Source organism: Balaenoptera acutorostrata, chromosome 20 (genome assembly GCF_949987535.1).
Source record: "Balaenoptera acutorostrata chromosome 20, mBalAcu1.1, whole genome shotgun sequence".
Taxonomy (NCBI): domain Eukaryota; kingdom Metazoa; phylum Chordata; class Mammalia; order Artiodactyla; family Balaenopteridae; genus Balaenoptera; species Balaenoptera acutorostrata.
This window is the reverse complement of record NC_080083.1, coordinates 23,799,615-23,826,476: the sequence shown is the minus strand read 5'-3', so window position 1 is coordinate 23,826,476 and position 26,862 is coordinate 23,799,615. Positions and strand designations below refer to the sequence as shown.

The following is a 26,862-nucleotide window of genomic DNA, read 5'->3' as shown; positions in this document are numbered from 1 at the left end:
GGATGAAATCAGTATTTAAAAAAAAAAAAAAGAATGACATAAATATACTCAAAATTCTAGTATGCTCAAACAATATTATACAGTCTTCTGTATTTGCCTGCAGTGTAGTAATCTGTCCCACATTACGAAAAATGAATGGTATCAGGTGGGACAGGGAAGGACTGACAGAAAAGGAACCCTGTATGGACTAAGAATTAGTTACACTGGATGCACCAACTCAACTGCATGAGAGACCCTTTGCCTAAATCAGCCTAACTTCTCATCTACTCTCTCTCAGGAAACTTCCTCCTTTAAATTTCTGGATTAAAACGAACAGACAAATGAAAAACACACACATGTCCTCCTCCCCCAAATCCTCATCCTTCTTTCCTCTCAACCCTCTTCCTTCTTTCCTCCCATGGCAAATGAAGACCAGTCATACTTTGAGGTCAGGTGCTGAATATGGATCTAATCAAATGACTTTATAAGGAGTACACATGTCCTCACTACCAAACCAGGTTTAATCCTCTATCTTGGGTTTTACAGTAAACCTAGGAGCATATAAAATCCCTCATGAATGCTGGGTGGGTTGCCTTATCTCTACGCCAGAGGACTCAATTACAGCTGCTTTGAGAAAATGGCTAATGACCAGTAGCGGGACATAAAGGAGTAGCAAGTTAAAAGGGTAATTAGAACAGAAGCGAGAAGCATTTGAAATCGAGCTTCACAGAGGGTTTTAACTAGTAACAAAAAGTCATTTCGATAGCATCATTAAAGCTGAGGAGGTAACAAAAAAATAAAGATGGGATAAGAAAATGGAAGGCTTGCATACTTTACTGTATCCTCTCCCACTTAGGTAAAGAGCCTGCTGTGCCTGGGATCCTATTTCCAAGGAAAGGGCCACTGAAAGGCGATAACAAGGGAAAGGGCTGATGTCTGACTGCCAGTATTAAGCGTAAAGGAGAGCCATTTTGCCAAGAACAATACAGCCTGTGGAACCTGTCAGAAAAGTGCCTCGCTAACAACTCGGTTTCTGACCTACTTTAATAGTATCACAATAATAAGAGGAAATTTTTAACACTCAAAATTAAACACTTGGTCCACGAATGCAGGCACTCTTTTTAAACAGAAACAATGAGGAATCACATACTAAAAGAGTAATTATATAAGTTGACTCTGGTGGTCAAAGGAGGGATTTTTAAAAAAACAACAACAACACTATATAAGTTCAAAGGGACAATGGTTACCATAAAAGATGATTCTTATTTCTGAGTGGGAGCCTGTTTTTATCTTTTAATTTATAACATGGCAGAGTTGTTGTAGATTATTTTTTAAGGACAGATTTAGCATTAGAAAACCTGGGTTCAAACTCTGATACCATAACCTACTAACTAGTGATTTTAGCTAAATTATTTAAACTCACTGATCTCAAATTCTTCATCTCTAAAATAGGGAATAACAACGTTTTTCCTCTCCACACTTTACAGACAATGGCATGAAATTAGTTTGAGAAAAATGTAAAAGCTACATATAATGGTATGGAATTGACAGCACTGAGAAATCCTGTATATTGTCACCAGCAAAACAAAATAAAAACACTCAGTGGGCAATTTATTCCATATTTATAGTGAGAGGATAGCCTGTCTTCCTGAGACTTGAGTAGTTGAGGAGAGACATGTTAACTGAGTGGGAACGTTTTTTTCTATTGTTGGGCTCAAGATTATTCAAAGAGAACTGCTCTGAATTTTCCTCAAGAAACAAAAATTACAAATGGCAAGTTTAACTTCAGTAAAAATACGTACCTTTTTCTCTTTTCAGACCTGCATTATTTGCAAACCACGATCGGGATGTCCCAAACGTCGCAGCCACGCAAAATTCTCCGCCCACTGATTTGCTGGGTGAAATTTGTGGAGGTGGTTTAACTTTGCTTAAAAAATAAAATGATAGTAAAAAAAGAAAAATTACTATGATAAAATCATGGTCCTTGAGAAAATGACATATTTCCCTTAAAATTTGCCCCTAAGTATTCAAACACTCCCATGTGGACATGCATTTTGCCGTAAGTATAACTTAACTGGCGGTTGTGAGACTGTGATCTGCAGTAAAAGTAAAACTAGTTCAAAGCTCCAGAGTATTATCGGAATAGCAACTTATACCAATAAAAATTAGCTTCTTTTTGAAGAATGTGCTGGCAAAATCCATGTTGACCCATTTGAGAAAGATAACATTTCCCTGGATATTTCAAAGTGGAACAATAGAACCAGCAAAAACATCTCATAATAATAGAATAGTTTATCAGTTCACTTCAATATATAAAATGTGGGACTGACAATACAGTTGAATGGAGACAGCATGTATGAAAACACGAGATGATACAGAATGGAATCCTGACGATGATCTCAGACATGTATGTATGGTTAGACAATGTCTGGTGAGTAGACCTAAAGATCTAATGCGATTACAGTCACTGATCTTCCTATTTCTTGTTTATTTTTTCTTTGTGGATTTGTGAAGATGATAGGTCTATTTTTATTCTGCTTCTCCTATGTTTGAGGACACATTAAGTAACTTCTGCTACTTCACATAACTACCATAAAAAAGTACCTGCTGTCCTCTTTGTTTTCCCCAAATCAGCTTTCAGCTTCTAATACCATTGACTTCTGATATCAGCCTTTCATTTTCTTGCAAATCCTATATTTCTCTTCTCTCCCAATTTGTCAAAGGCTGCCCCAAAGTTCCTTAGCAATTTTGTCAGGCACCTTAGAGAAATGGTGTATTATGGTCTCTGACTCGTAGACCAGGAAATAGCCCCACTGTACACTGGTCAAGATCACAGCCCAGTCGGGGCACAAGAATAATGTTCCGCCGCTGCTACTCAGTCTCCAATGTCAAATAACATTATTTCTACCTTCGTTTGCTCACTATCCTTTATCTCTTTATCTTTTAATGAAGTGCGGTTAGACAGAGAAAGACTGGGTTTTGGAGTCAGGTGGAAACACGAATCTGAATCGCACTGCTGCCACTTTTTTACCTGTGTGAATTTTGATTAGGTTATTTAACCTCTCAGTGCTCAGACAACTAATATATAAAATAGAAAGACAGCAATGCCTACCTCTTAGGGTTATTTTAAGGTTTACAGCATTTTATTTGTTCTCAAAGTGTGGTCCCTGGCCAGTAGCACTGAGAACCTCTTAGACATGCAAATATTCATCAGGCCACACCCCGCTCTGGAGGTGGGGCATGACAATCTGTGTTTTTAATAGCCCTCCAGGAGATTCTGGCACACGTTCAGGTTTAAGAACCACTGTATTAGGTAACGTGTAGAAAGCGCTGTGAATTCCCATATCATAGAACTCAACGCTATCTCCTGTATAGCACACAGCCTTCAACTAATTTTCAAAAAATCAGACTTCACTTTGGTAATCTCATTTTCCAGGTGTTATGACACCTGAAATAGTCTCTCACAAATTTTATTTCCTGAGCCTTCTGTTTTGATGTCTTCCTCATAGGGAAAGCAAAAAGTCTGGATCAGAAGCCACTCTGCTTGGTCTCTGCCTTTGACCAAATTCATGTAATGCACATTGCCATATATGCAAAGGCCTTTTCTTTCCATCATTAACATTTCTTAAACACAACAAGTTATTACCCATAAAAATCACATCCATGCCTAAATCACCAACATTAGTCACAGTCAGACTTCCACTGATAGGGAATAAAATGACAGTTTTTTAATTTTTAAGTTTCTGTAAGAAAATGCATCTGTTTCTGCCAACAATTTCACATCTTCTTGCTGCATTTGCCACACCTGCAATAATAACCTTTGCAAAACCAACAGAAGAGAAGACTCCCCTCCACCTACAACTGAACAAACAAGCACCTTCCCTTGGTTTCTGGGTAACCGGCACCAGAATTGTTCTTTCTGGTTATGATGCTCTCTGTTGTACTACCTTAGAATGTAAATTTTCCTTCAAAGCCTTTATTTCCATCACTGAACTGCTGTAAGTTCCTGTAACTAGCATCTTTTAACTTCCATTGGTCAGTTTTTGGAGGCTGGAAGGCAGAGGAGAGAGGAAAAAAAACATTCCAGAATTTTTTGAAAGGTGTTTCAATTGCGTGACTATGTTTTTACTAGAATCACCATCAAGGAACAATGGTCCTACAAAATGTACAAGTTCAAAGTTCTTTGCAAATTAATGAATGCTATTTTTGTTCTTGCTTTTAAATCATGTGGTAAGCAACAAGATAGAAAACAAGTAGCATGCCACTTCTTAAGAGAGTCTATGGTGCATCTAAGGAATGCATCCTAAATAGATTTTAAAAGTTGCTACTGGGCCACTTAGCTACCTTTGTAATATAATAATCAATTTAGTCTTTAGCCAAGCAAATATATATATTTTGTATGTTTATTAGCTTACAGTCTAATCAGTTAATGTCAAAAGCCAAAGTCTTTTAGACTTCTTTAATGTTATACATAACTCAGCTTCTGAACACATAACTAAAAAGCACCAACACAGTATCAATTTACATAAACTCATTATCTCCTGCAGAAAATAAGTATCTTAGGTTAAAAGTATTCTTAAAATTATGAAAAAATGTTCCATTTTATTCTTATACTTCATTATTTCTTCTTGTTCTTCCGATAGGGCCTTCATAAATCACATTAGTAAAAGTTTGTGTTTAATAAGTAATTAAAAGGGTTTTTATCCCTGAAAATAACTTGCTACCTCCTGCATGACACAGTGCTGTGTATTGGGTATTTAGCATATTTGGTGAACATATTCATAACAAGTTATTTCTATCATCAACCTACCTTTGGAATGACTGTGGTATTTAAGCAAAATAGAAATTTAAAATATGTGCGTATATGTACAAGATTTTCAGAAAAATAAAAAGGAGAAATAATCTAAAGAAAAGATTATTATTAATAAAGTATTTTCTATACAAAATACTCAAAGGGAGAAAATTTAACATTGATTCAATTTGCCCTTTATCCTAAAATTTTAAAAGACCAAGACCAGGAATGTTGGGTGGAAGCAGAATTGAACTTTTCCACAATGACCCAGAATACTTCTATTGCAAAATCACCTTTTGTTGGTAGAAAGATAAAACGTTGAAAAATGATACATACGTGAAAGGAACAAAAGAGAAAAGTGCTAGCCTTGCAAATCATGCTCACTTATAGACTGGTGACCCAACCATTTTAGGAAAGCATTCCAGTACTAGCCTTTTTTTCTTTCTTCCTCTCAATATCTCCCTTTATCCTCTGAAAGAGACAATAAATCCTATTACAAGACATTTGCAAGTATAAACGAACACCTCTGGGTGTTTATTAATTTATTAAATTAATAATTGATATAAAAAATAAAAATTTTCAGTGTATATGGGGGTCCAGAAATTCAATTGTGTTGTGGTTATAAATGAGTACAAAACATACTGATAGGGCTGGTGGACTCCTTTCCACTGAGAACCCCTGCTCTCTACCCTCCTGAGCCATAAAGAACCCCGTGTTCAAAAATTAAAAGAAAAATTTGCCTTAACTTGTGAGCAAAACATAAAGAACTATGGAATGAATTCAACCTTCACCACATCAGAAAACATCACATTTACTAAACTTGATACAAGAGACAACATAATCAAAAGTAAAATTAATGTACAATGAAAAAAACAACAACAAATAAGGTGCTGAATTAAAACTCAGGAGTTTTAACATTTTGTCATTTCTTCTGGGAGACCTAACCATCTAACCATAGAATGAGAATCATTTTTAATACCATCAGATGTTCTACGGACATGATGGCATCTTTAAAAATATTTACAAAGACTATTGAAGTTACCCATTGGCTTTTTCTGTATTATATAATTCAGTCAGAGAAACATATTGAATTTCTTTTGCCTGTTTTTTTTTCCCTCCACACTCTACTGCAAACAGGAAAAAAAAAAAGCAAAACTCTAATGATATCGGCTTTAAAATTACAGAAAAATTATGTCTATCTGGATAATTTTACTATGTTCTATAAAATAGGATACAAGTGGTGAATCTGTGGATGGCATGAAAAGCAACAATGAGGTCCAGTGCCTTGGTTTAGGACACAAGCATGGAAAAGAGCTAAACTGAGATAGAAGCACCGTTTTCTTTCCTTCTCTAAAACATAAGGGTACAGTCAATATTTCAGTTTAAACCTTAGACACAATATTGATGTAAGAATTACAAGTGGTATTATGTCTTTGTGTTAAGGAAGAAAAACTTTACTTTATGCTCCTCACTGTGATTGGGCTTTCAAAAGGAATTCAGAAGTTTTCTCTCACTCTCAACTGTGTATTCTAAAATAAAAACTAAGAGGGAAAATGAAAGTATTTATTTTAAAAAAAGATAGGGCTTCCCTGGTGGCGCAGTGGTTGAGAATCTGCCTGCTAATGCAGGAGACACGGGTTCGAGCCCTGGTCTGGGAAGATCCCACATGCCACGGAGCAGCTGGGCCCGTGAGCCACAGCTGCTGAGCCTGCGCGTCTGGAGCCTGTGCCCCGCAACGGGAGGGGCCGCGATAGTGAAAGGCCCGCGCACCGCGATGAAGAGCGGTCCCCGCACCGCGATGAAGAGTGGCCCCCACTTGCCGCAACTAGAGAAAGCCCTCGCACGAACCGAAGACCCAGCACAGCCAAAAATAAATAAATAAATAAATAAATAAATAAATAAATAAATAAATAAATAAAATTAAAAAAAAAAAAAGATATTGATAATATATCTAAAATTATTCTACCACAAATTATTCTTAAAGATATGAGATTTCTGTAAACCTGCCAGATAAGATTCTCCTCTCCATATAAGTCTTTGCTTCTAAAAATGAAATTATATTATTATAATATTTTTTTCAGTATTCTCAGAATAACAAGAATAATTTAAATCAGCTATTTATAAACATATTGAAGACTCTGTGCTAATTAAAACTTTAAACATAATTTGACATGTAAGTTCTAACTCTTCTTTAAAATTAACCTTATACACTACAAAGATATATTCAAATGGACTACCTCTTGTCTACACTGTTGTGCATATATTTTTTCTTTTGCTAAGAAAGTCAAAAATAGCAATAGTTTAAACATGATACTACATGCCGACTAGGAGCTTGATAAAAACTTGTTACTTATTTGTAATGTAGAAAGCAAAATTCATTTTTAAAATTTCACAATGGCTATTTCTCTTAAAATTTCTGCATTAAAAAGTATATCATGTGTGTGATTCTTACATCATTTTATGCCATTATTTAAATTCATAAATCCTAGAGAATACATAATCTCCAGAATGTAGAAAATGGCTAAAGTGTCAAAGATGGTCTGCATAGTTAACTTTCCAACAAGCTTATTTGGTTGTCAAAGGAAAAGATATTATTATAAACTGACTCATCTGAAACTGCCTGAATTTAAACAATTAAAACAGTTTATCAAAGAATGAAGAATTAGTAGAAACTGTGATCAAAAGCAAAATCTTAGCTAAATATAAATGTTTCAACTGAAAATTAATTTTAAAAAATTTGTATGAAACTTACATAACATTTTAAGAGGAACTATAAAATTTTCATATTCTTCCAAAATACAAATATTATCCTATACTGGAAGTCCTATAAACCTGATGAAATAAGTAACTTTATTTAGCATAATGTTTTATTTCAAAACAGTAAATAAAAACATTCTCAGGTTGAATGCTAAATAGCATGGAAAAATAGTAAAAACTCTTAAAACAAAGAAGCTCTTATAAACAACATGGAAGAAGTTGTCAAATTTATATTCATTTTGCTGCCTTAATTTGAGGTTTCATTAAGATCTTAATGGGAAAAACATGCACCACCAGTAAAGGAACGTATTTTAAAGGAGGCTCTTTTAGGCTAGTATAAGTGACTAAAAACGAGTTTCTTGTGAGCTAACGATGGCATCAAACAAACCACAAAGCAGTCTTCTAAAAGACAAGCAATGATTTAAAAGTCTACTACATTTCATATATCCCTTTCTTTAATCTGGCTCTTTTAATCTTGTTTCAACCTCAAATCATTTCTGGTTGACAAGTACTTTTGCTTAAATTTGAGGAGCACATAAGCTGTTGAAGGCATGGGCTTTTCTTATTTCACATACAATGTTTGTCATTCCGTCTTTACTTCTATGCTAAAACTTCAATCTTTATTAACATACTAAAACTTTTTTCTTTGTACTTAGAATGAGAAATTTATCCCAAGATGGAATTTAATTCTAAATTGAGTCTACAAAGAAATGTTGGCATATGTTGAATCTGACATTTAAAAATCAACTGTTCACTACAAGCTCCTGAGTAAGATCCATGTATCTTATTTGTTTTTGGAAGAAATCTGGTTAACACAAAGAATGAAGGTTGACTTTCAGGGAATTTTTATTCCTGTATACCATGATTTTGTTAACGATAGTTTCACAATCTATATCCTAATTTTGATGCTGCATCTCAAAGAGGAAATTTTTATGATGATTTATCACCCTATTCTAATACGACAATGAAATTTTCAGATGTTCCTGTGGCATATGAACACTGAACTTAGTTTGTGTCAAACTTTTAAGTTTCTTTTTGTCCAAGAGAAAAATGATTGGAAGGTTTTCTCCTAGTATAATGGGACAGTATGAACAAGTCCCAGGAGAAGTTAGGAGAACTGCACGTACATGTATTCTGACTAAATTTATAAAATTGATATAACTTACATTAACCAAAATTTCTTTTTGGGCTCACTCACTCTTAAAAGCAAAAAAGACAAAAAAGAAAAACAAAACCATGATCTAACTTAAAGAAACTACTTTTCAAAAATGGAATTTTCCCCTTAAAGCAGAAAAGAAATCATAGCAATAGCAGCAAACATTTACTGAGCTCTTATTATGTGACAGGCACTGTTCTAAGCAATTTATATTGTCGGTTCATTTACTCCTCATAATAAACCTATGAGGTAGGTGCTACTGGTAACTCCATTTAATGGAGATAAGGAAACTAAGATAAAGAGAGGTTTTAGAAAATTGCCCAAGATCATATAGGTAGTAACTGTGTAAGCTGGGATTTAAGACCTAGGCAGTCTGATTCTGGAGCCCTGATTCTTTTTTTTTTTTTTTTTAAGATTTTTTTTGATGTGGACCATTTTTAAAGTCTTTATTGAATTCGTTACAATATTCTGTTTTATGTTTTGGTTTTTTGGCCACGAGGCATGTGGGATCTTAGCTTCCCGACCAGGGATCGAACCTGCACCCCTTGCACTGGAAAGGTGAAGTCTCAACCACTGGACCACCAGGGAAGTCCCCTGACTCTTAACTATTGTGCTAAAATTATTATACCAGGTTCTAAATATATTCTATTTCATACCTTTACATAAAAGTATTAAACATACTGTTCCTTTTCTATGATCACCATGTCTAAGACTGACAAAAGTTGTATTTTATGCAGTCTTACATAAGAGTTTACTAAATAAGTTATGGTGGGGAGGTGCTAATAACTCGAAATAATAAGTTACTTAGGAGGTTTTATGTGAAATACAAATTTCCTCATGTAGCTCCGTAACTACCTAAACTATTCAAAACAGAACTGACTCTTGTTCCTTTGGTACCAAATAAAATGCAGTAAAAATTTATAGGGTATTTTTAGTATACCTTAAATACATTTACATTTCAAAATAAATCTTGTCTTCAAATGTTCAGCATGTCATGTAGGGAATTTCTATCACTAAAATACTCAAAGCTTTAAACTTGGGTGTTAGCCTTTGTCTTATGATATATACTAGCATTATTATGAGAATTCTTCTAATTTCTTTTTTTTTAATATTAATCTATGATTTTTTTATGTGACTTTTCAAGAAATGAAGTGAAACCAAGAAAACTAATCTTTTAAAGCTTAAATACCAACATTCATGTCCCATCTACAAATTACTCAGTAATTCGGTGCATCTATCTGTGATCAGGCCATGCAACTGAAAACAAAGTACAAAACAGAGTTACTTTCTGAGAGTACAGCAAATGAATTAGGCATGCTGGACTGAACTGGGACTCACCATGGAGCTTTTATGGAAAAACACCCCGCTCCAAACAGATAAGGCCTTCATGGAAAAGGGGGGAAAATGCACAAAAAATTAGAGGAAAACTCACGTAACATTAACAAATACATGTTTATTATACTGTTAAAGAGTATGGATAAAATCAATTAAAAAATTAGTAATCGTTTGCAATCCTGCCATAGATACTAACAAGTCTGATATAACCAATCAATAGAATGATGTGCAGTAACAAGGCCCTTAATTTTCATAGGGTTAGAGATTTCAAAATGCTCTATTTCTCCCCCTTTTCTGGAGCACCCCTGTAGGGTTCCTAAGGTAAAATAAAATAAAATCCACTTCAGAGGCCCTTTAAAACAAAGTACAAGTTAAATGGAATAATCAGATGGAGAAAAGAGTGGGACCAGTAGCAACAGATGTGTGGTTGTGTGACACGAAATGTTTAAAACTAGCGAAAGGGGACTCAATAAAAATTTGATAAGCATTGTTTGCTGTTCACCAGTTGTAGTCTCAGAGCCACAGAAAGAAAGTACATATTTTCTAAGCTGCTTAATTACAGTAAGTTGAACTGCATATTGCTGGTCAAAGGAACTAACACTAAAACCAAGTCTGTGGTATGATTTACTTCCATTTTAGGGTCACATTCCAGGAAATTAGCATTACTCTTAATAATGATAGACGAGGTTAGCTTCCTCTATCTGGCCTACACGGGGCTAGGCTGGAATACAGGAAACTAAAGCCACAACTGCTTGCTTTAAATACAGCTGGGGATACAAAGGCAGACTTCAATGTTACACATACTTCTTCTTAATATTCTGTTCATAGCATTTAAGACATGCTATGCACATTTGCACACAGAACAAAATATTGCTGTTGCATCTGACATTTGGAAGGAAGACATAATAAACTGAGAAGAAGAGAGCACTGCATAACTTGGTAATTTTCTTCTTCAACTTTGGTGCTAGGAACATTAAAAAAGAAAAATCATGCTAATTAGCATCAATCTCCCAGTGAACTGAGTATATTCACAAAACAGTACAATTCTGAGGACTGAAGAACAGAAGATATGAAAAAGGGAACAGAAAAGCAAGATACTATTAGAAGAAAGAGTGAGTTGGAAGACAGAAATACTGGAAAAGAAAACTTTAGAGATGATGCCAATACAAAGCAAGGAAATCTCTCCCACAGTTAATGACAAGACCACAATCAGAGAAATGTCATCATTCAGATGTCATCATCCACATCTAAAACAATGTATTTCAAAAATTTTTTAACTATGACCCATAGAAATATACAGTTGGCCCTCCATATCCATAGGGCCCACATCCACAAACAACTATAGATCAAAAAAAAAAAAAAAAAGTTCCAAAAGGCAAAACTTGCTGTGCACCAGCAACTATTTACAATTTAGAAATGATTTAAAGTATATGGGTAGATGTGTGTAGGTTATTTGCAAATACTAGGCCATTTCATATAAGGGACTTGAGCATCCATGATTTTGGCATGGGGTGGGAACCAACCCCCCTTGGATACTGAGAGACAAATGTATTAACGTGTAAGCTGGTATGTACATGAACACACACAAATTGAAACAATTTAATGAATGTGGGGTTTTTTGGTGTGTAATCAACTTTATTATTCTCTATTTCAACGTTTTATAAACATTAATGTTGGGATTTAGTTACAGTGAAGATTGTTGCATATAATGACAGGGTAGGTAGGTCTGAGTGGGGCCTTAGATTCTATATTTCTAACAAGCTCCTAGATAATGCCAAGGCTGTTAGCTTGCAGAACCAGTAGCGAAATTACATTCTATTATATTCTATTTCATTAATGAAAAAAAAGTTAGCCATGATCCCCTTCTCTTGATTTCATGATTCACTAATTACATCAGAAACAAAATGTTACTGGAGCTCACCCTGAACTTTGAGAAACACCATTTTAAATAAGTGTGACCACATGAAGACTCCAATGTCTCAACAGCACCGTGACGCCATAAAAAAAGGATCAGAAAATGGAAAGTTCAACACATTTCCGTATGCCCACAAATACCACCAAAATGAAGAAGTTATTGTTGGCACATACTACCCAACTCCCTTTCATTTTCTTCCTTAGGCAGACACCTGAATTAATCAAACAGTTCAAACGATTCTGACAGAAGCACTTGTGATCTGGAACGTCTGGGCATGAGTTGCTCTTTAGCATATATTGTATAGAAGCTAGACAGTCTCCCACCTCATTCCAAATATCAGAATACAACTGATTCACTGTAAAGAATTTGAAAGTTTTACCTTAGTCTTTTATGACTTAAAAGGCTTCTGACTGACCCCCAAAATCAAACAAAAACGAAACAAAACTTTAAGTTTCTACATTTCAAAAGACCAGCTGATGTTCCCACCTACAGAGCCAGTAAATACCTTTTTCCAAGTTTAAATTTCCTTATGTATAAAAAAGAAACATATTAGCCAAACAAATTAAACACAAGTTTTTGGTGTTTTTTTTTTTGTTTGTTTGTTTTTTTAATATCCTAGATTTTCCTTCCCGGACAGTAGCAGCATGTTACCAACAAGATTTCTACAACCCCACAATCCCAAAATGCACTGTTAACCCTCCAGACACTGTAGCAAACAGGCCTGCACTAAACAGCAGTTGGTCAAGTTTAAAGACAACACAATCCTCACTGTTCACAACATAACTCGGTTGTGTGAGTTACAAGCCATCCTTCTTTAGCCAAATAAGGATCTACAGGCTGACGCAGCTCAAGGAGAAAACAGGGGTTGGGGAAACAGGGTGAAGACCCGCTTCAGTACGTACATTTGGCACAGTCCCAATCTGTACTCACCCACTTCTTACTCGCTCCGACAAACTGGACCTCTGCCACATACATGTAAAAGAAGAGCCACAAACTACAATGAATTAGAGTGACTGACGTAACTACTGACTTTGCATGGGTGGTGTCAGCTGTTCTTTTGAAATGTGCCCGCTTCATCTTCGCTCAGTAGGGAAAGAATGAAAATATAAAGTCACAAAGGCCAAGTCCATGATCCAGCTGTCTTCACCTATGACTTTCCCCTCCTCTCCAAAATCCCGCAGCTGTAGTTTTACAGGGGGTGACTCGAAGGAGGAAGAGAGCATGTGAGTAAGAGTGTATGGGGAATTAAAATGGTCTGTATTAACAAATGCAACTCAAATTACCATATTCAGGTATTAAGAATTTGTGTGTTTTCCAAACACTATTAAGTTTCAGCAGGTTGAACAATCCTGCCATGTAAAACCTATCCACTTAAGTCATGATTATGTCCTTTTTAAGCTGAATTCTGATTGAAAAATCAAGAGACTAAAAATCCAGAAATGCTAGTCCAGCATAAAGTGACTCTGCCTTTGGTTCTCAAACAGTTTCTTCTGGAGATTGTCAGAAGACAGTTAGGAATTGTGCTTTATATCAAATCATTAATGCTGTGTAACTCTTTAAACTCTGATTCATTTTTTCAAAGGCCACAGAGTACCACAAAAGCTTTGGTCTTACTAGCTGAAAAGAAGACAAATGTGAAGATTTTTTTTTATATGTAAGGGAAAAGTAAAACTAGATTTGATTTGAACATGGTAAAATCTTTTATAACCTGACTCGAGTGCTGAAAGGCATTAATAATGATTAGATTTCATCAACTTCAGAGTTATAGAAACTAAAAAAAATCTCTGAAAGTCCTATTTTCCAATTGATCATGTCCTATGAGAATTCAAGCACTATCACTTAACAGACATCAGAAAGAGCTCATATAAATATTAAACATACTGAACAGAGAAAGGGCTATACAACATTATGTGTAAAATTGTAAAGTAAAGCCGTATTCTCTAACAAAATATTCCAGGAACCCTAATGACTCTGCTACACTCTCTATGCCCCCTGTTAAGCAGCACCTTTGATGGACACACATTTCCTACGTGCATGCAAGCAAATCAGTCCTCACATCATTTTCAAGTATTACTTTAAATTTTTCATTAATTTAATTTTAACCACTCACTACTACAGAGACCTGTGGCATTATTGGTTCTCAAATTATTGATCTGAAGGCAAATTCAAGCTGAAATATACAGATAAATTGTCTAATCTGAGGTACGTTCAACATGCAAATTTAAATTACAAGCTCAAGATTTTCATTAGAAAAACACTAATGTTCAAATTCTGTCAGATGTGGCAGAAGAGAGAGTAGAAGAGTACACACAGATTGTCAAATTTCTATAGAAAGTAGTGCTTGCTGACTTGTAATACAGTATATGGGAGACTTAATCCCCTCGCTGCTCCCATCCCCCCCAAATCCACAGATTTATGGTAAAAGGGAACAAACTATGGAGTGGTTTAAGTACTCTACTGATTTAGTACAAAAACTGGAAACTCAAACTATATATGTATATTGCACATGTAGACATATCCATCCTAATGAAAATACATTATCAATTACTTTATATCTGGAACCAAACATACATAGCTTAGCTATCAAGAAATAACACATAGATAAGACAGGGCTGGAAGGTGGAGAATTACCATTTGCTACTGTATCTGGGGAATTTTTCTCCAAATCTTTCCCATTTAACTCTTAGAACTTCACCTATAACATTTGGGGCTCAGGTCAAAGTGTCTAAATAAGCCAAGGCAGACCTAACTGAATTAGAAGGAGGAATAGACCTTCCTCAAGGACTATATGTCAATGTCATTTATTCACTTAGCAAGCTCTGACGGCAGATTTAGTCTACAAATTTCAATTACAGATAATCAAATAAATGCTATTAAATGCTTCCATTTCTAAATAAGAATAATCATCTATGTCTTCTAAATGGAGCTCTTGTGAAGCACTGGCCTAGGGCACAGCAATGAATGAGGCTTAGAAAGTAGGTAACAGGATCGAACACCTGGTGGGAATTCATACACTGTAAGTATGACAGATAATAACCCATACATACAAACTTTCATTTTTCAGATGAAGAAATTTACCTAGGACACACTGGTAACGGCAGAACCAAGATGTGAAACCAGAGCTTCAGACTCCTAAGTCAGTATTCTTTTACTACATTACCTACTTCTACAGGGTCAGGCCCAAAGTCCCTAATACCTAGCTCGAATTGCTCACAAAGAAATGAATAAATACAAACATGGGGGGAGGGAAGAAGGAGCAAAAAGCTGCTCGATTTAAGAAAAAGGAAACCTATGAAAGACAACAAGTCATACCAGGTTTACTTCACCAAAAACCTCAGCTAGTTAAGGGCAAGGAAGTAACTTCATTCCCAATTTCTATATTTTTATTCCCATGAAATTACTCTGACCACTTTTTTTATTTTGCATATTCCACATATACTGTTCTTTTTTATTATTTATTTATTTATTTATATTTATGTATGTATGTATGTATGGCTGTGTTGGCTCTCGAACCCATGTCCCCTGCATTGGCAGGCGGATTCCTAACCACTGCACCGCCAGGGAAGTCCCCTGACCACTTTTTGAAATGTACTGTTCCCTGCTTGTGCCCAAAAAATGATGTGTATATGTTAATAATTTTAGATTTGATGTACATAAAATTAAGCATATTGATGAAAATTACCTATTTAGTAAGTTTTTACATAGGAAGCATTAAAAATTAATTCAACCAAACATCTATGGACTATTGCTTAAGTAAATCCCTACTACAAAAACTTTACACTCCAAAACAATGAGCAATCCCTTAGCACCCAGTTTCACTTTTAATAGATGAAAAAAAACTACACTTATTCACACATGATAAAAACATGATGGAGGTCTTTCCAATCCTCCAGTCTTAGACTGGAAGAAATGGGTTTTGTCTGAATGAGTGACTGTTAAACCAAAAGATTCTTAGCGCGTCTTTTGCCTTCACCAGCGTGTACCACAATCGGGTTAAGCAACAGCTGTTGCCAAAACAGGCCTTATTTCCTCCCAGTGCTGCTTCAAGGTACAGAACATGAAGGTGCAAATACATCTGTCTTTTGCCATTTGTAGTTCTACTGGCCTTGCAAATGTCTTCGAATAAGACAGATGGTCCCTGACACTGCACAGGCTTTCAGGGATCTATATTTCCAAAAATAAGAGGGCAGACATGAAACACGGTAAGTACACGTCTATCCCCTGAAGGTTTGAGTTAAGGCTTCCATCTAAATTTGGTTATTTAAATATAGGATCCTAAGCAATCCTTAGAAATCTCTATGCTAGAAATATGATTTTTAATGTTTATTTCATGCCGTTATGCCAAATATCTAGGACATGGGACAAATATATATATTTTACTAAATATATTATCAGGTATACTTGAACTTACATGTCTATAAATGAGTCAGCTCTGTGCTCTCTTTCTACATAATTCATATCAAATACTTCTGTTAATTTTATCTTTAAAATGCTAGGAAAGGCATTTCACTAGAGCACAGAGTAAATCAGGATTTCCACAATGACCTGGAAAATTAAAAGCCTGTTTGCTCATCACTCTGGTGACCTTAATGTGGCAATCAAAATTCTCAGTAAATATAATAAAATTTGATGGAAATAACGCAAGTGAGCTAAGGGCAGCTTGCGAACTGGTCACAGTAAAAAAAAAAAATTTTTTTTAATAAGAATGAAATAAATATAACCTTACTATCTAATGGGAGAAATCTAATGATATAAAAATATCTGGGATGTGCTTCAAATCTCAGCATATGTCAAAAATGGAAATCTAGGGGACATATCTTACTCTCCCAAAACAAATATTACTTTTGGTTAGGCAAAATGCATGTATTTCAATGAAAATGCTAAATGTTAAGATAATAAAACCACAAACTATATTCTAAAAATTCTATGACCGAATGTTTCGGTGACTTACAGTAGTACTATAAGAATTATAAGTAAAGTCACAATAGCAATTTCTAAATATAATCAACAAACCCTTCAGAAAATGGCTTAAGGGTATTAAGTCTTGTAACCTAGCCATAGCCAAGCATAAGTTATGAATACTATCATCAAAGTGTTTTTGGTCACTGTAATCTCTGTTAATAGGAAGGGAAAAAAAGAATAGTAGGAGGGGAGGGAAAAAAAGAAGAGTGGGTGGGGTAATTTATGGAGCACTAAAGCTCTGCCATAAGTAGAGAAACAACCATATGGAAGAAAAAATACTAATAAAATGAGTTTTTGGTGGATGTGTGTGTGCACGTGTGTATGTGTGTGCAGAGTGAGAAAAGATAAATGATAAGGCAAATATGTTAAACTGCTAACATTTGGGAAATGTGGGTATGCTGGAATTCCTTTTACTGGTCTTGTAACTTTTTTTGGTAAGTCTGAATGAATCTCTATCAAAATGTTTAAAATTAAAAGCCAAGGACTCATTGTGGGACAAATAGTAATTATTCTTTCTAAACACTCCAAGACAGGGGACATGCCAAAAAGAATTCAAAAATTTGGGGGAAAAAAAAATGGTTTGAGATCTGAGATAAAAAGCCCAGTAAAGAGGGAGGAGATATGGGGATATATGTATATGTATAGCTGATTCACTTTGTTATAAAGCAGAAACTAACACACCATTGTAAAGCAATTATACTCTGATAAAGACGTTAAAAAAAAAAAAGCTCAGTAACTAATAAGATACATGTATCTTGAACTAATATTAATTTCAAAGCACACAATTCAAATTCCTATCACTTAATTCATTAATAAATAATTATTAAACTGTCTAGGATATAAGGGAACATAATACACGTGCTCTGAAAATCTAGGAATTGTGACCAAGTTTTTAACAAGAACAGGAAACACAGAAGTTACCTAAGTTCATAAAGTATGGTAGTACAGGAAGACACCAGATGATTAATAGTTTCTACCCATCTAAAGACAGAGAGAAAGAGTAGCAAGAGAGACAGTGAAAGAGTGTGTGATACAGTTTATCTTTTTATTATGGAAAGTTTCAAATATATACAGAAGTAAACTCACTTTTCAACCCTCCCCACAAATATTTTGAATTAAACTCAAAGATGACGTGATTTCAGGCATAGAACTTCATTTAGGATCTTAGAGGTAAAATTAAAATCAAGAGGAACAATTTTGAGATTAGATTCTTAGATTCAGGAAAGACTGACAGACACTTTGTAGAATTCTACAATGCTGGGTTGGATCAAGAAGGTATAATTATGTACTGACTGACTTCTGTGAGTGAAAGAATAACTTTTAAGATTATGATTCAAGATTTAGTCCCATTTTTATTTGATTCTACGTCCCAGAAATGTATCATTACACAAAGAAAAGAATGAGCCACCTGTAAATATAAGTTCATAACCCCTTTACTATCCATAGCCACTCTTATTTAACTTATTTTAAAATAAAGAAACTAAATAAGAGGAAAGGGAGGTAAAAATTCTATTTAAATTACATTACTAATGAAGACTTAAAAAGCTGATATCAATTTTTAAAAATACAGGCAAATGATTTGTATCATAAGATGTCTGATTTGGGAGCTAGGTTTGCTGTATTTTTCCCTTAATACACCACAAACTCAATTTCTGCATTCAGCAACAGGAATTTATAGGCAAACACAACTCCACTAGGTAGAGGGTCAATTTCAGTGTTATGGTGAAATCTGGAGCTAAAAGGCCTCGTCCTGGAGAATGAGTATTTCTTCTTACAGAAGTACCTTCTGTAAACACTTTACCACCTAGCACAACAATATTAAAACATAATGATACAGCAGCCGCATAATTAAGTCTATTTCTCTTGTTGGAAAGACCTTGAAGACTATTTGAAGCCAAGATGGAGTTTTCTCTTGACTACCAAATACAGAATTTTAAGACAGTTGTTCCATTTCAAATTATGCTAAACCTCAGGATTGCTTATTGATGAAAATAGGTAATTTGGCTATAGACATATATATTTTGGGGAGCATAATGGAGTTTCACAGTTGTTATACAATTGAATATCTAATGATCTTATATCTTAGACACAGCACTTTATTTTCAGGAACCCAAAGAAGTGATAATTTTATATTCCTAACAGGTAGGAATTTGAAATTTTTTAAATAGCTAAAATAAGCACAAAGATATCAAGTGAGTCATCAGGAGCCTCTGAGGATGTTAATGACCAATCTCAGTAAAGCCTAAACCCTAGGACTCTGGATTTTGAAAACTATCTATAATATCACATTGTCCTGATACTAATGATAGATTATTATATGTAAATTGTACCTCAATATAGATGATTTTTTTTTGAAGTATTAGAAACATGGTTGTCATATTAAGTTCTCTCCTTAGTATTTGTGTCAGTCAAAATTTGGGGGTCATTATAAATCCAGATCATGTCCACAAAAGCAAGAAAATGCGACTGTACTACTTTCAGACAAAGCCACGAGGCAGCAACTATAAGCCTGAGTAAATGGATCTGGTTTTTATTAGCCAATACTAGTTTTCACAACTTGTCACTGCTTTGTTATTTCTGTGAATGTGCATGTACATGGCTGTGTATGAATGTGTTCGTGTATGTTCTATACTTTGTATTTAATCTGCTGCCATTAAGTCTCATGTGGGCTGGAAATGAAGAACATAATCAAAACCACCCAAAGAAAAAATATGTTTTATTTTTGTGTATTTAATCCTCTAAAACAGCTACTAAAAAAGTATCAAGCCTGAGGCCTTACCCTGTTCGTTTGGTGATGGTCCCCAATGTCATTGGCTGCTTGATTTGTGCAAGAGGCATCAATACCATCAGGCTGGGGAGAGGAGAAAGCCGGGGGTTGCCAGGGTTGTTGTTGGCAAAATTATTGTAGGAGTCTTGGCTGTTGAGTTTCCCTACAAAGAGAAAAAAGAAAAGAAAAGCATCACGGAGCGAAGTTTCCTTCTCTGATAGGATTTGCACTGACTCCACTAATCTTTTAAGAAAGTTACCAAAGGCAGAAGGGATTCTAAAAGAATCATGGCTATATGGATGGAAGAAAAACAAAGGACTCTGGTAATACCAAATGTGCATTGATTATAAACAGAGACTGTAGTGTTTGAGGATGGAGGATTGGAGGATACAGAATTGGATAGATGTTACATGGTTATACAAATAATTGGTATAAAACTTAATTATAATTTTATGGTGCTATAAAGAAATATAGGATAGTAAAAGAAAATAAAATGGCAAGATCTAAATTAGCCTAGAGGAAGCATGGAACATTTCCCTAAACAAGCTTGAGAGTAAGTGGGGAGAATATTTCAGCCATGGCGACCTGCAAAGGCTCAGAGAGCAGAAGAAACATGAGTCATAAGGATGTGTATCCATAGAATGTACCACAGTAGACACAGGGTGAGACTGACAAAAGTCAATATGCAAAAACACTGCCTTACTCCCAAAATGTACCACTCCCCACCATAAAATGAAAAAACATAAATCAACCCTTTATTTTATGATGGTATTAATACCAAAAAAAAAAAAAAAAGAATAGGCATTATGGCTCATTAACAACCAGGAAAAACAAGCTTTGTGAAATAAAATCTGATCTGCAGTGAGAGTAATTACTCTGCTCTCACCAATAAGCCAAATTCCTCTCATGCACTTATCTTTTCTCCCTCTCCATGGCTTTGCATTTTTCGGAACATCCTATAAATGAAATCACAAAGTATGTACGGTACTGTCTTGCTTCTTTCACTTGCCAATAAGCGTCTGAGATTCATCCACTCTACATTTTCCTACATGTATCAATTCTTTTTATTCCTGAGTATGATCCCATTGTACGGAAGTACTTCAGTTTGTTTACCCAGTCATCGGCGAAAGGACATTTGACTTGTTTCCAACTTTTGGTTATTACAAATAAAGCTGCTGTAAACATTTTTGAACAGGTTTTTGTATGAATGTAAGTTTTTAAAAAACATATAAATAATCTAGGAATGGAGTTGCTGATCATAGTAAATGAATGTTTGCATGGACATAATAATTGTTATGTTTAAGGTTATGAGAAAATGCCAGTTTGACAAAGTAGCTGATCTTCACACTCCCACCGGCAAAGTATGACAGTTCCAGTTCTTCTGCATCCACACCAGAATTTGGTATTGTTACTCTTTTTGATTTTAGCTATTCTGGCTTTTATTTGGATTTCTCTAATGGTCAAAAATGTTTAGCTTGTTGTTGTTGTTGTTGTTCGTGTACTTATTTGTCATCCATATATTTTCTTTGGTAAAGTACCTATGTAAAGCTTTTGCCAATTTTAAAAACTGGGTTAATATTTTTGCTGAGATATAATTCACATACCATAAAATCCACCCTTTTAAAATGTACAGTTCCATGGTGTTTAGTATATTCTACAGAGTAGGATCATATACTATGATCACTGTCTAATTTCAGAACATTTTCATCACCCAAAACGAAAGCCCATGCCCATTAGTAGTCACTCTTCCTTTGCCCCACCCATCGGCTTTTGATACAGGAATCTTTTCTGTTTCTATAGATTTGCCTATTCTGGATATTTCATATAAATGAAATCATACAATGTAGCCTTTTGTGAGTGTTTCTTTCACTTATTATGTTTTCAAGGTTCATCCATGTTACCAAGTATCAATAGTTCAGTCCTTTTACTGGTTGAGTAATATTCCAATGTATGGATATACCACATTTATACCAGTTGATGAATATTTGGGTTGTTTTAACAGGCTACTATGAATAACGCTTCTATGGACATTAGTGCACAGGTTTTTATATGGACTTGTGCTTTCAATTTTCTTGGGTATATACACCTAGGAGTGGAACTGTTGGATCTATATTTAACCTTTTGGGGAACTGCTAAACTGTGGCTGCACCAGTGTATGAGGACTCCAAATTCTCCACATCCTCAACAATATTTGTTATGGTCTATCTTTTTTATTTTATCCATCCTAGAGGGTGTGAAGTGGTATCTCACTGTAGTTTTGATTTGCATTTTACTAATGACTGATGATGTTAAACATCTTTTTCATGTGCATTTTGGTAATTTGTATACCTTCTTTGGAGAAATGTCTATCCAAAATGTTTACCCAAAATTGAGTTATCTTTTTATTGTTCAGTTGTAAGAGCTAATTATATTCTCAGAATGTAAGTCCCTTATCAAATACATGATTTATAAATATTTTCTCCCATTCCATGTGTCATCTTTCACTTTCTTCATGGCATGCTTTGAAACATAAAAGTTTTTAATTTTGATGAACTCTTTATATTTTCTTTAATTGCTTATTCTTTTGTTATCATATCTAAGAAACCACTGCCCAGGTCCAAGGACACAAAGATTTAGAGCTATGTTTTCTTCTAAGAGTTTTATATATTTTTAGCTCTAATATTTAGGTCTCTGACCAATTTTGAATTAATTTTTATAAATGGTGTGAGGTAGGGGTTCAACTTCATTCTTTTGAATGTTGAATATCCACTTGTTCCAGCATCATTTGTTGAAAAGATATTCTTTCCCACACCAATGGATTGTCTTGGTACCCTTGCTGAAAATCAAACGACTATAAATGTAAGAAATTATTTATGGATCTTACTCTCAAATTTCAAAAGTTCTTTATATATTCTGGATATAAACCTTTTATAAGATACATGATTCTTAAATATTTTCTACCCTGCTGCAACTTGTCTTTTTCTTCTCTTATAGATCTTTTAACAAGCAAAATATTTTTTTCATATACTCCACTTTATGAATGTTTCTTTTGTACTTCTGTTTCAAAAATTCAATCTAAAAACTTTTTAACTTTTAGATTTTATACTTATTTACCACAACCTTACAAATATGCATTTCGAATTTTTTTGTTTTTTAACCAGTGTCCTCAAAATAGTGCCTATAATGTCTATTACTTCAATACTGTGACACTTGAAATCTGAGGCAAGTCAGGATCCATGATCGCTTTTGTTTTTTCCATTTAATGATATCTTGGCCTAATGACAAACTTAGAGCTAAATTTTGTTAAGCAGACATGTTATGTCAATTTGTACTGCTATCTGAAAATAAACAGAAAACACATATAGTCACTGAAAAGAAAGAAACGAGAATAGCAGAAGGGAACATACTATACTGTAGAGCAGAAGCACCCATTTGGACATTTACTATGTCTATATTATTTGGTGTCACCACCTTGTAAGCCTACCACTACAAAATTCAAATAAGTTACAAATCTCCCAGAGAGAAGGTTATGAAATATAAAGACAGAAGTTGGGATTACATTATCAATGTCCTCTTCAGATACAAGCCACATGGAATTAGAAAATTTAGATCAGTGTGTTTATTTGTTTTTCATTTCCAAGTTGTTTTGAAATTCTGCCATATCGGGATGACTTCTAAACTAGCCATTACATAAACCCTTACCCAAATACACACATACAGAACTCACTGAAGACAATACTTTAACTTTCAAAACTCCTATAACCCTTGTTCACTTTTTTCCAGGAAGAATAAGGACTGTGAAGCATCTCTGTCACTGCAAATAACGGTTTTTCAGAGGAACTTAAGATAGAAAAAAAACAGACAGGGGCTTCCCTGGTGGTGCAGTGGTTGAGAGTCTGCCTGCCAATGCAGGCGACATGGGTTCGAGCCCTGGTCTGGGACGATCCCACATGCCGCGGAGCGGCTGGGCCTGTGAGCCGCAACTACTGAGCCTGCGCATCTGGAGCCTGTGCTCCGCAACAAGAGAGGCCACGAGAGTGGGAGGCCCGCACACCGCGATGAGGAGTGGCCCCCGCTCACCGCAACTAGAGAAGGCCCTCGCACAGAAACGGGGACCCAACACAGCCAAAAATAAATTAATTAATTAATTTAAAAAAAACCCTAAATAATAGTGAAAAGAGGATGGGAGTCTCCACAGTTAATTTCCAGGATAGGGCTTTTCACTTTAAAAAAAAAAAAAAAACAGAAAAATCATGCTGAATTCCTTTTCTTTCTAAGACAGTCAGTGGTCTGTTATGCTTCTTTGATGGATCATTATATCTAACAAAACTTGCTGCTTCCACCTATATTTTGTCATTATCTGCAAAAATGCCAGCTGGGATTTTGATAGGGATTGCACTGAATCTGTTCATCAGTACAGGGAGCACTGCCATCTTAAGAATATTAATTCTTCCAAGCCAAGAACATGGGATGTCTTTCCACTTATGCAGGTATCCTTTAATTTCATTGAATACTGTTTGGTTCTGAATCTAATTTGGATCTGAAATCAGACCACAACCAAGCCAAGAACATGGGATGTCTTTCCACTTATGAAGGTATCCTTTAATTTCTTTGAATATTGTTTGGATCTGAATCTAATTTGGATCTGAAATCAGACCGCAACACGAAATATGTCACAAGCTAATGAAATTCAAGGACTATGTTTAACACACACATCTCACAACGAGCAGTCAAATATTTGTTGAGTGCCTTAGCCTAAGATCACACACTGTGAGGACTGCATTCTTCGTTGTCACAAAAGCTTACAGTCTAATATGCATGAAACAGGAATAATTAAGTGCTAATTGCCTAGCACTAAAGATAAGTACACATGGGATCAATTATTTGGAGAAGAGATCATAGAGCAGATGAGACATAACCTAGGCTTTGAAAGATGGGTAAAATATGGATAAGAGCAGAAGAGTAGAAATATTCTGAGGATAAGGATAACATGAAGAGAGCATGTAAAGTGATGCCACAGATGTGAGCAACAGTAAGAAATCTCTAACTAGGAGAGAATTATAATGGAAAGCAATGGGAAGATAATATATTTCAGTTTTAGAAGAATATTTCAATTGAGGCAGAGGAGTAGTAACTTAGGTACCTAAATCTTCAGCAAGGGAACAGCACAGATTTTGAGATCATTGAACTTTACAAATAGGATGCATAGTCTAGAAAAAGGAAGTGATTTCACTGAGAAGTTCCAAATCTTGTGGTTACGTTAGCCATAACTTAAAACCCTTCGCTGCCTCACCAAGATAAAACAACCTAAAGGGAGCATACAAGGTACATCACATCTATCCCTCGCAGCCTTCTATCTTATTGTCAAGCAACACCCAAGTATTTATGAGCTTTTATTCTTGGTGTCTGTGTTCATGATGTAGCCTGTGAAACCCAGTGTATCTGAAAGAGTAAAATAAGTTGGGTATATTTCATAAGAATTCATAAGTGTCTGACATACTTTAGTATGTGGTAAGCAATTTATAAAAATAGCTTTAATGAAAGAATAAGTAAAATGGTCAACAATGACAAGGTTCAGAAAGGCAAACATAGAGAGAAAGCTACTAACTCTGGTAATGTTCAATAGGGTAGCTTCACTAAAGAGGTGACAAATCATATGGAAAGGGATAAGTAAAGGGAGCGTTGATAGGAAATGATTCCGGTAATGGATACAGAACACAAATTTAAGGACTTCGGAGCTGAAAAGAAGCCGTTAACAAGATGAGATACTGTACCAGGCAAAGGTTTCATTCAACATTCATTCTTTCAACTCACACTTTTTGAGCCTTATTGGTATGAGGCCCTGTTCTAGTCCTGGATAAAGAAGTCCAAGGGACTCGTAAAGAGGTCATAACATAATGAGACAGAAAGACTATAGGTCTTTAAAGGATTTAACGGGAGAAAAAGTGCTAATAAAGATATCTGCAAAAGTGGTTGAGAGTCTGCCTGCCAATGCAGGGGACACGGGTTCAAGCCCTGGTCTGGGAAGATCCCATATGCCGCGGAGCGGCTAGGCCCGTGCGCCACAACTACTGAGCCTGCACGTCTGGAGCCTGTGCTCCGCAACAAGAGAGGCCGTGCTAGTGAGAGGCCCGCGCACCGCGATGAAGAGTGGCCCCCGCTTGCCACAACTGGAGAAAGCCCTCGCACAGACACCAAGACCCAACACAGCCATAAATAAATTAATTAATTAATTTAAAAAAAAAAAGATATCTGCAAAATGTCTCAGGAACAAAAAGGAAGGAGATGTTTTTCCTTGTTGTTTTAAAGGGACGATATGCAAATTTTGAGTATAGAGGAAGGAACTTGGATCTTCTCATCTTCACTTTTCTAGTAGAAAATAAAGGATGAGAGCTGTGTGAACAATTAATTCAGGAATTAGTAAAATGAGGGAACTAGCTTATTAGACAAGAAATCTCATTAACTCACACGTAATGATCTACGTATAAAAATATATGTTAAAAGCACAAAATTTAAAAACGAAAGTTCATACTGAATCAATCAAATACACAAAAATAGTATAATGTTCCTTTCTTCCCTTTTCAATTGTTCAAAGTCTTTGTTTAAAGACGATTTTCACTATCTCTTTCTTGGGTCATGGATTTTCTTTGAAAATGAAGCTAGAATCTAACAAACCCACAGATTTATCCTCCACAAAAACTGTTAAGACTCCTACAGAGTAGGAGCAGTGTCTTACTAGTTGTTGACAGCTCAGTAAATGCTGAATGAAGGGAGGAAATGTATTTTTTCTTATATCCAGGAAGTATAGGAAAATATAGCCCTATGATCTATAGAAAAAAAATTAATTTTGGAGGGGACACCCAAAGTCCTTCAGAAAATATAGCCCTATGATCTATAGAAAAAAATTAATTTTGGAGGGGACACCCAAAGTCCTTCAGAAGATAGCCAGGTGCTGGAATCCATGGCTTTCACCAGTCTCCTTAGTCTCAGGTTGACTCGGCCAGGAGCCTAGACTTGGTAACTTTAAGAATAGATCTTCAGGGGCTTCCCTGGTGGCGCAGTGGTTGAGAATCCGCCTGCCAATGCAGAGGACACGGGTTCGTTCCCTGGTCCGGGAAGATCCCACATGCCACAGGGCAACAGGGCCTGTGTGCCACAGCTGCTGAGCCCACGTGCCTGGAGCCTGTGCTCTGCGGCGAGAGGGGCCACCGCAGTGAGAG

At 35.5% G+C, this 26,862-nt stretch overlaps 1 protein-coding gene across 5 annotated transcripts in view; it reads right to left on the bottom strand.

The window, feature by feature from the left end:
- BCAS3 (BCAS3 microtubule associated cell migration factor) overlaps positions 1-26,862 on the bottom strand; it is a 577,971-nt gene that overhangs the window by 316,933 nt on the left and 234,176 nt on the right. For 3 of the 5 annotated variants that reach the window (XM_057536260.1, XM_007190268.2, XM_057536262.1), the window contains exons 16-18: positions 19,676-19,826; positions 10,023-10,067; positions 1,782-1,906 (exon numbers count right to left, since the gene is read on the bottom strand). In XM_057536260.1, coding sequence (XP_057392243.1) covers positions 1,782-1,906; positions 10,023-10,067; positions 19,676-19,826 — 321 coding nt within the window. The remainder of the gene's footprint in view (positions 1-1,781; positions 1,907-10,022; positions 10,068-19,675; positions 19,827-26,862) is intronic. The other 2 variants (XM_057536261.1, XM_007190270.3) reach the window with 1 other exon arrangement.